The sequence below is a fragment of the Scophthalmus maximus genome, chromosome 14 (assembly GCF_022379125.1).
Source record: "Scophthalmus maximus strain ysfricsl-2021 chromosome 14, ASM2237912v1, whole genome shotgun sequence".
NCBI lineage: Eukaryota > Metazoa > Chordata > Actinopteri > Pleuronectiformes > Scophthalmidae > Scophthalmus > Scophthalmus maximus.
This window is the reverse complement of record NC_061528.1, coordinates 2,160,423-2,170,000: the sequence shown is the minus strand read 5'-3', so window position 1 is coordinate 2,170,000 and position 9,578 is coordinate 2,160,423. Positions and strand designations below refer to the sequence as shown.

At 45.9% G+C, this 9,578-nt stretch overlaps 1 protein-coding gene across 10 annotated transcripts in view; it reads left to right on the top strand.

Annotated features, from left to right (window-relative positions):
- The window catches only part of LOC118282819 (transmembrane protein 237A-like), a 16,798-nt gene extending 7,875 nt beyond the window's left edge, over positions 1–8,923 (top strand). For 2 of the 10 annotated variants that reach the window (XM_047337219.1, XM_047337222.1), the window contains 10 exons: positions 729–770; positions 913–937; positions 1,282–1,320; positions 1,481–1,648; positions 1,896–1,976; positions 2,080–2,173; positions 2,360–2,468; positions 2,592–2,726; positions 2,983–3,173; positions 5,051–5,134. In XM_047337219.1, coding sequence (XP_047193175.1) covers positions 729–770; positions 913–937; positions 1,282–1,320; positions 1,481–1,648; positions 1,896–1,976; positions 2,080–2,173; positions 2,360–2,468; positions 2,592–2,726; positions 2,983–3,168 — 879 coding nt within the window. In that variant the 3' untranslated portion in view covers positions 3,169–3,173; positions 5,051–5,134. Of the gene's footprint in view, positions 1–241; positions 260–728; positions 771–912; positions 938–1,281; positions 1,321–1,480; positions 1,649–1,895; positions 1,977–2,079; positions 2,174–2,359; positions 2,469–2,591; positions 2,727–2,982; positions 5,135–5,227; positions 5,363–6,128; positions 6,235–6,376; positions 6,532–6,897; positions 7,019–7,502; positions 7,695–7,986; positions 8,061–8,237; positions 8,326–8,406; positions 8,529–8,717 lie in introns of those variants that run through there. The other 8 variants (XM_047337221.1, XM_035604306.2, XM_035604305.2 and 5 more) reach the window with 8 other exon arrangements.
- The last annotated feature ends 655 nt before the right edge of the window (positions 8,924–9,578 follow it).

Sequence of the window (9,578 nt, the reverse complement as noted above, 5' to 3'; positions counted from 1 at the left end):
ACTTTTGTGATTATCATTATTTTCCCTTTAATTTAAAAAGGAAAAGGTGAGGGTGTCTGACCTTTCTGAATGTTCTGTACGTTCATGTGTATCTACAGTCAGTTTGTAGCAGTAGAACAGTCGTGCTGCTTTCAGAGTGTTCGTCTCCGCACCGGCTCTTGAATGTGACGCGAAAAGTCAGGACTCAATTTCATCTTTCCTCCTTGGTCTCTTCTCTCTGTGTTTCCTCTGCCGACACCAGTGACTCTGTCTGTTAACGGTGGGTGTGAGACAGTACAAGCGTGCGTAGACACAGTTATTACACTAAAGACAGTCTCTGCTGTGGTTCAGTAGTGCAGCAGCTTTCCATGTGACCTGGGTCGGAATGTGATTATGTGAATCTGTTGCCTGCACATAAACTTCACTCTTTAAGTTTGGCACAACTTTTGGTACTGTTTTTCAAATTTGAATTATTTGCTACCGTGTCAGATTCAGAGAGGACTTTATGTCCCGTTGACCTTAAATCAAAATGTCCGTCAGAGTTTCACCGACCTTCTGTAGGTTTCATCCTCTGGAGCAGAGTTATCATAGTTATTATTTTCATATCATTATTTCTATGGTTTGATTTTGATTTCAATTTAGTTTTAGTTTGTGTCTTACAAGTACATACCCAGTTTTATTTATAGTTTTGGGAACCGACAGTTTTAGTTTGGTAATAATTGACTTTATTTTCTCTCCATCGGTTCCAGAGGACGATCCAGCACATGCAGATAACAAACGCACGCTCACAGGTGAAACACGCCAGACATAACAACGTACAGTTTATATGACACAGCGTTTGTTACATTGACCTGAATCATCCATCAATGCACATAGTATTATTATTATTATTATTATTAAGGGGACTGTTGCTTTTTTGTTTTTTTCCCACAGATCTGGAAGAAATTAATTTTGGTAGGTAAGTTGGTTCAGACTCATGGAAACATCTGATTAGTTCTTGTTCAACATGCAATTAATTGTTTTTAATTGAAATAGTCTATGAACTTTTACCATTTGCCTGAATGTTATTTTTATAAAATCCCCTTTTCTCCAAATGTGACTCAAAGCAAATGTTTTCAAATCTCTCCTTCAAAAAAATCAATGTCTGAATCATGAACTATTTGTTCATAAAGTTATTCAAGACTTTTTATTCAGGCATTTTATTTTTTCCACATTTTATATCTTTATTACTAAATGAATAAATCAAACCAAGTCTACTTTAAAGTGATTTTAACCTTAAATCTTAATGTTTCCTTCCTTCAGATGAGGCCGACTCTGACGTGACTGATGGAATCTACCTGGGTGAGACACAGTCATGGACTTAGTTTACACCTTGTGATGTGATGTGGTGAACACATTTCAACACCAGCCACATCTAAACAACCCCCCCCCCCCCCCCCCCCCCCCCCCCCCCCCCAGAAGAATCAAATAGACGTGAGTGAATGAGTCGATGTGTCCCCAGCTGGTTTCCGTCGGACCTTCCGTCTCTGGAGGAGGACGTCCTACAGGAAGAGGAGACAGTCGTGCACGTCCTGCTCGCCCAGCAGCAGCACTCTGTCCTCCCCGTACGAGGAGGTGGCTCTGTACCAGCGCCCCCCGCAGGAGAACCACCGCCTCATCATCCTCGTCGGTGAGAGACTCCCTCGCCTACAAGAATGCAATTCTTTCAAAATATATAAACCTTTTTCGCATGACGTCTAGCTTCTTATAGAGTCCAAACAGCACGTCAGCTCAGTTAGCTTCGTCACATATGACGGATGAGTGGGTGTCGTCAGCGTAAAAGTGACATGTTCATATCATCGATCAGGCGATCGACTTTCCCGTCCTTGTATCAGCACATTTGTGTGACTGATATGTGTTTTTCTTTGTGTGGACAGGGGCTTCAGGAGTTGGCGTTAGTGAACTGAGGAAGCGACTCATCAAACTGAACCCTTCGACCTTCCAGGGGCCGGTACCTCGTACGTGACCCTCCAGACCGATTCCACACTTTCATTTAAAGGGTTTTCTCAGTGTCATCGTCAGTGAAAATGAGAAGATGTCGCTCGTCCCTGTTTTCTCCAGACACCACTCGACCAATGGGAGCAGGGGAGCAGACGGGAAGAGAGTACCACTTTGTCACCAAAGAGTTGTTCGAGTACATGGTCTGTAACCACAGGTGGGATTTTTTCTTCCCTTGACACGTCCGCATGCGAACCAGCTAGACCCGGGCCATCGAGGCCTACAGCGTCCAGTCTGCTGCTCAGAGGAGAGACCTTGTTCAACAGCAAAGACAATTTACCTTTCGTGTGTGTGTGCGTGTGTGTGTGTGTGTGTGTGTGTGTGTGTGTGTGTGTGTGTTTAGGTTTGTGGAGTACGGCGAGTACAGAGGTCACCTGTACGGGACGAGCACCGACGCCATCGATGACGTGCTGAAACGAGGACGCATGTGCGTCATCGATGTTGAACCACATGTGAGTGTCCTTGTTGGTCCTTGTTGGCGGAGGTGTGAGCTGAGTGACGTTCCAGTTGGAGACTCTTTTCAATAGCAGATTAAAACCATAAGTAACCTGCTGATGTGCTGTTTCTGTCGTCAGAGCATCCAGCCACTGCGGACGAGAAAACTGAAGCCTTACGTGATTTTCATCAAAGCCCCCGGACCAGAAAGACTGAGACAGACCCGGAGACACGCCCGCCTCATCACCAACTGCTCCGTCAACAGAGCGTTCACAGTAAGAGCAGCGTTCTCCGTTGTATACAAGGACGATCGATGACTGTATATAAAGATGCAGATCGAAGCCACTTTCTTGTCTCTACTCTGATTAGCAGAGCTTAGCATAGACACTGGAAACAGGTGGAAACTTGTAGCCGGGCTCTGTCCAAAGAAAACTTAATCCACCCACAAGCCGCTCCGATAGTGCAAATGTTCGGACGTGTCCGTTGAACCCTTCCCACGCCTCAGGCTCGAGTCTCTTCCTCCTCCTGCAGGAGGACGACTTTGTGGAGCTGGAGGAGGCGTCGCGCCTGATGGAGGCGAAGTACAAGCACTTCTTCGACTGCGTGCTGGTGAACGACGACCTGCAGGACGCCTGCATGCAGCTGTGCTCCGTCATCCAACAGGCCCAGGAGGAGCCGCAGTGGATCCCCGTGAGCTGGGGCCGACCGGAGGAGTAGAGGAGGTGGGGGGACGGGGGGACGGGGGGGGGACATTCTGTCTGTAGTTTAATCCTGCTGACAGACAGAACAAACGGACAGGGGTGAAGACAGAATTTGCATGGTGTAGGTAATCATCCAGGTGCCCCCCCCCAGCAGATTTGACAGGAGGATTAACATCATCTCCCTGTATCATTCGGTTTTACTATAAACTGCACTGATCTGTGGGGTGGGTCTGTTTTAAAGTCAGTGCCACATCGTGTTCACATAGATCAGAACATTAGATTGTTGGTGTGAATAAAAGCAAAATACAAACGGATTCTGATAAAATGTAGAAGCCTCTAAAAACTGCAGCAATAAAATAAATAATAAAATAAGTAATAAATTACTCACTAAACACGTTTTTTTGTGTTATTAAAGTGTGTGTGTGTGTGGTGTGTGTGTGTGTGTGTGTGTCTGTCTAATAGGATTCCTTACGTTGGCCTGGTTTCTGTGGCGTGACGGTTCTGACCTTTGACTTGTTCGCCGGCTCCGTCTCCGCGGTCACAAACAAAATTCACCGGCCAACTTCTGTTCTGGTGATGTGATACTTAGACATTAAAGAAAAAACATAACTTCTCAGAAATCAACTTAAAAACAAATCAAAGTGACACACGAAGAAGGTTCCACCGCTTCTATGTTGACGGCCGTTCAGGATTTAAAGCTGCAGTGTGTAATATTTGGTGCCATCTGGTGGCGAAGTTGCAAACCGCAACCAACTTTGCATTATTAATTCATTATTAATGAAAAGGAAAACATCAATCCAGTCATTCTGACGTACAGGTGCAGCAGAATGAGCCTGACTTCAGACGAGGCTGAGTGAACCGTGATTGGCTCCGTTGCAGGAAGCAGCAGCAGCAGGGTAAAGGGATTAGCATCCATGGCTAATTTGGAGCCACGCCAGCTGGTGACATTGTGGTGGATTCGACCAATAACAAAGCTCTCAGACCGGGCTGTCTCGGCTCAGCACATGATCCACCTGACACCTTAAACCCCTGAGATGAATCTCTCCCTCCTCTGACGGTCTGTTTCTGCCCTCCACCTCGCAACACCTCGCTCACATCGACGTCTGTGCGTCAGGGTTTTTGTTTAAAGCTTCATCTTGAACGCAGCTTTTCTGGATTAAAGGAGGGCAGAAAACGGTGGAAATGAAGTGAAGGAGGGAAAGTTTTGATACCGAGGCTCAGCCTGAGACACTCGTTGTGTCTGTCTGTAGTGTTTCCTCTTCACAGCCACAGACCAACTCAGCTGCACAGGTGAGCACTGAGATACATTATCTGTTTAGAAGGTGTTTTTTATAGAAATAGTTCCTCTTCATGACAGAGACGGGGAAGTACGCCAACGTAACAAAGTTGTCATTTATTGGAAAGTTAAAGATTTGCTGACTTAAATCAATATTTTAGCCACCGGGGTTGGATAAAATGATACAATAACGCTACCTGGAATTCAGTACTGGTCCCTAATGATATCTTTTCTCTGTAATTTACTGCCTGAAGATAAATAGTGCATTCATGTGGTGAAGACAGATCCACAACTCAGAAAATTGCTTTGGTTCACAGATTGCCTGAGGTAGTGAAAGGTTGCCATGTTTCATTTCTAGTATAACTTTGGTATCAAACCGTTCACTCACATTTCTGTACAGCAACCGTTAAGATATAGTCTGCAGCTGGTTAGCTTAGATATGCATAAATAGTAATACTTTCCTGAAGAAGCTCTGCTGTTCTCAAAGCTCAGGCTAATCCAGTTACCTCAAACAGGCGTCGCCAGTCGGCCAGATCCTTGTTAAACGTCAACTCACTGACCTAAAGGATGTATATTACACGATGAAAGATCCTCACAACTGACTCTCAATCTTTTCACGTAGAGAATAACGTCACCATGCCGACTGTGAAGAGCAAGAAGAAGAAGCCAAAGAAGGAGATCAGCGATGCGGAGGAGCCGGGAGAAGGTGAGAGGAGGAGGTGACGGAGAGTCTGTGCCTGCAGCTCCACCACCACACAAATATCTTCTACTCGTCTCATTCTGTTGTGTTCCTCCACAGGGGGCTTGGAGGTGGAGGTGGAGATGGAGGACGTGACCAACAAGTGCCGCTCTGACAGCAGAGACCTCTTGACCCCGGAGCCACAAGACCCAGCACCACAGAAGAAGAAGAAAAAGAAGAAGGCGTCGACTATCGGTAGCAAAGTCTTGGTTACCTGTTTATTAGACAAGTTTAGAGACAAGTTCATAAATAGATAGCTAGGTAGGTAGGAAGGTAGGTAGGTAGGTAGGTAGGTAGGTAGGTAGGTAGGAAGGTAGGTAGGTAGGTAGGAAGGTAGGTAGGTAGGTAGGTAGGTAGGAAGGTAGGTAGGTAGAAAGGTAGGTAGGTAGAAAGGTAGGAAGGTAGGTTTGAGGTAGGTAGGTATGTAGGAAGGTAGGAAGGTAGGTAGGTACGAGGTAGGTAGGTAGGTAGGAAGGTAGGTAGGTAGAAATGTACGTAGGTAGGTAGGTAGGTAGGTAGAAATGTAGGAAGGTAGGTAGGTAGGTAGGAAGGTAGGAAGGTAGGTAGGTAGATAGGAAGGTAGGTAGGAAGGTAGGTAGGTACGAGATGAGCGCATAAGGATTAGGTAGGTAGGTAGGAAGGTAGGTAGGTAGGTACGAGGTAGGTAGGTAGGTAGGAAGGTAGGTAGGTACGAGGTAGGTAGGTAGGTAGGAAGGTAGGAAGGTAGGTAGGTACGAGGTAGGTAGGTAGGTAGGAAGGTAGGAAGGTAGGTAGGTACGAGGTAGGTAGGTAGGTAGGAAGGTAGGTAGGTACGAGTTAGGTAGGTAGGTAGGAAGGTAGGTAGGTGGGTAAGTAGACAGTTGTAGCTACCATTACGACACTTCATCAGTTTTGCTTCATGCTGTTCAATGATAATAACGCTTCATTTGCGGCGTCCTCGTGTCATGTGATGTTCCGTCAGACCAGGAAGCGGACCATGGCGACGTGCCGAACGGCGACACGGCCGACGCAGCCGTGGAAGGAGAGGATACGGCTGTTCCTGTGACCAGGAAGACGAAGAGGAAGAGGCGAGTACCTGAGACCTAAAGAATGGAATAAACTGTATCTGACGATGGCACGAGATGAAACCTTTTCAGGATTCAGCTTGTCGGGTACCACGAAGTGTTACTGTCTATGACAATATCTCCTCTCTCCCGTATCATCGGGCAGGAAGGTGAAGGCCACGGAGCACTACAGCGACGACCTTGGAGCTGAAGACGATGACATTATCACCGACGCCCAGTCTCCCATCCCCCAGCATTCTCTGTTCTCCGCTCCCCATGGACACAGCCAGCCGGTCGGCCGAGTCTTCGTGGAGCGGAACAGTGAGTGAGAATCAGATTCTAAAGCTCAGTGACAACACACAGTATTTACGTGTTGAGTTGGCTATAATATATATTACGGGATGAGCGCATAAGGATTTGATTTAGTCTTCAAAGGGCAGAAGTTGCTTCTTAAACCCTCAGTAACCCAGAACACGCTGTCGTTGGCACCGGCAGCATCTTTTAATCCGGCGCCGCCGTCAATGTGGGTCAATGGCAGCCGACCTCACGTCACCTGACTCGCCAAATCTCCTCCGACACTCTTGACCCCGAATAAACCACGGCCTCAACAAAAAATGTAACCAGTAAGTTGTCTTCATGTCACCGGTGGCCCCACATTCACGGCAGACATTTTAATTCTGACTGCAGGGCGTTTCCAGGCGGAGAGGGTGGAGCACCTCCGACACTCGGAGCTGATGGACGACTACATGGACCCGAGACAGATCTGGACCACCAGAGATGTCGCTATGAGGGTCCACAGCGGCTTCAGGTCCGCACACTCACATGCCGCCATTTTTCCTGTAGCATTGCACTGTCGGATTTGTTTCGTACACTGTAATTAAAGATGGACAACACGTCTCCACTTCCTCCCATATTACAAAAATTTAAGCTAAAATATATCTCAGATATGGCCGCTTGCCATCTTGTGCTTTGGACGTCATTCGGAGACAGTTGCTGTGATTGTTTCTGTAGTAGGAGCTCATTATAGTACGATGCAAAGAAATGTCACCGAAATGCACCAAATTTGCACACAAAATCCAAAATTGCAGACTTTCAGTTGGGCGTAGCTAATGGCTCCCAGAGGCTTTTTTGTAGGTCCTTACATGATACACGTGTCTACTAAATTTCGTGCACCTACATCAAATTTAATGGTGGGGACCTTGACTGTTACAACATGTCTGACCATCATTACCAGCAGTTCCGCTGCATCTCATCCATAACCTGTACGACTGGATCACGTTCTCCGTCCGCAGGGTGATTGGCCTCTTCTCCCACGGCTTCCTCGCCGGTTACGCCGTGTGGAACATCATCGTCGTGTACGTGCTGGCGGGCGAACAGATGACCACGCTGCCCAACCTGCTGCAGCAGTACCACCTGCTGGCCTATCCCGCCCAGTCGCTGCTATACCTGCTGCTCGCCATCAGCACCGTGTCGGCGTTTGACAGGTAAATGGCGAAACAGTAAATGGACTTATGTAGATCTTTTCTAGTTCTTATCGAACACACAAAGCAGGGAATTGAACCACAAACCTTCTGGTTGTTGGACGACCCTGTCTACCTCCACCATCGCCCTTTCCGGTCTGGTCTCTGTGAATCCAGACCAAACTTGGGTAGACTCCTTTACTGCTGGAAATCCAGCAGACAGAACTTCAATATTTAACATTAATATTTACTTCATCATTTTAAGTCAAAGCAAAAAACAAGAACGCAACAAACAACTTGCAACTCTCCCCTGCAGAGTGAACCTGGCCAAGGCCTCCATGGCCCTGAGAGGCTTCCTCTCCCTGGACCCTGCTGCTCTGGCCTCCTTCTGTAAGTGAGACCAGACAATGGGTGATGATGATGATGATGATGATGATGATGATGAAGATGATGATGATGATGATGATGATGAAGATGAAGATGATGATTATGATGATGATGATGAAGATGATGAAGATGATGAAGATGATGATGAAGTGTTCTAACAACCTCTCTGTGTGTTCTCAGTGTATTTCATTGCCCTGATCCTGTCGCTCAGTCAACAAATGACCAGCGATCGCATTAATCTTTATCCTACAGCCAACGAGACTCTATGGTGAGAAAAATACGAACACACCAGATATTTCTGAGAATATAAGAAAGAAATTTTCTCTGATAACATATATTGCTGCTGCAGGCCTCCGGGTTCAGAGGAGCAGATCCTGCGGCCGTGGATCGTAGTGAACCTGGTGGTGGCGCTGCTGGTCGGCCTGGCCTGGGCAGTCGTGTCCACGCGGCCGGACATCGACTACACAGAAGGTGACGATTGAATGTATTGTAATGTTGAGATGAACTGACCACAGGTGAACGGATGTGAAACGTTCAGTTATTGTACATTTGTCATTCCTGCGAATGACAAATGTACAATAACTGAATGAAACACCCATGAGCCTCAGGTCTTGTTCCTGTTGCTATGGAGAAGTCAACTCGTCTTGTTTTCCTTTGCAGAGTTTTTGATGACGATGGAAGTGGAGGGATACCCGAGAGGAGACGAGAACATGGACGTTCCCGCCTGAAGACAGATCTTCTCTGGTGACAAAACCTGTTGTCTTCTTCTTGCTCTTCACTTCCTGTTTGTTTTTGTATCATTCATAGTGTCTTGTTTTCCCGGGAGTCATTTTGTAAATAAAGAAATGTGGTTCTTGTTTCAGTAACGACAGTGTCTGGTGTGTTTACGGCTTTTGACCAGAGGGTGGAGCTGCTGCTCTTAAGTGACGGGCGACTGAGCAGCTGTTTGTCATATTCAGTCGTTGCTCAGCATCATGTTAATTTATGTCTTACATATTTTGTAAGAGACTCTAATGAAGAGTGGCGTCTTGTCGTGGGTCGTAGTCGTCTGGTCGTTAAACCATAAAACAATTCTGCAGCCAAATCTGAACCATATATCATCTCTCCTGGTTTAACATCATGTTTTCATATTTCATATTAAAAAACAGGAATTAAACCTCATAGTGTGCTTTAAAAAAAGTGTCTTTATAAGACTCAAAATAAAATTGCGTTCCAATCTGTGAGACTCTTCAGTGACATTAGGTGCAACAGAAGTAGAAAATGACAACACACATTGACTCCAGTCCAGTTTTCATGTACTAGAAGTAAATATTGTACGTGAAATACTAAGTACAAGTACCTCAAAATTGTACTTTATGATAATGATACACTTTATTTATATAGGAGCTTTTGAACACAGGTATAAGGTGATATACGAGTTTAGAAAAAATAATTGAAGGCAAACAAGAGGAAACAATCTAAAGCGGTTCGAAGATAACACATTAGTCATCAATAGGACAGAAGTATAAGAGTAAAAAAATG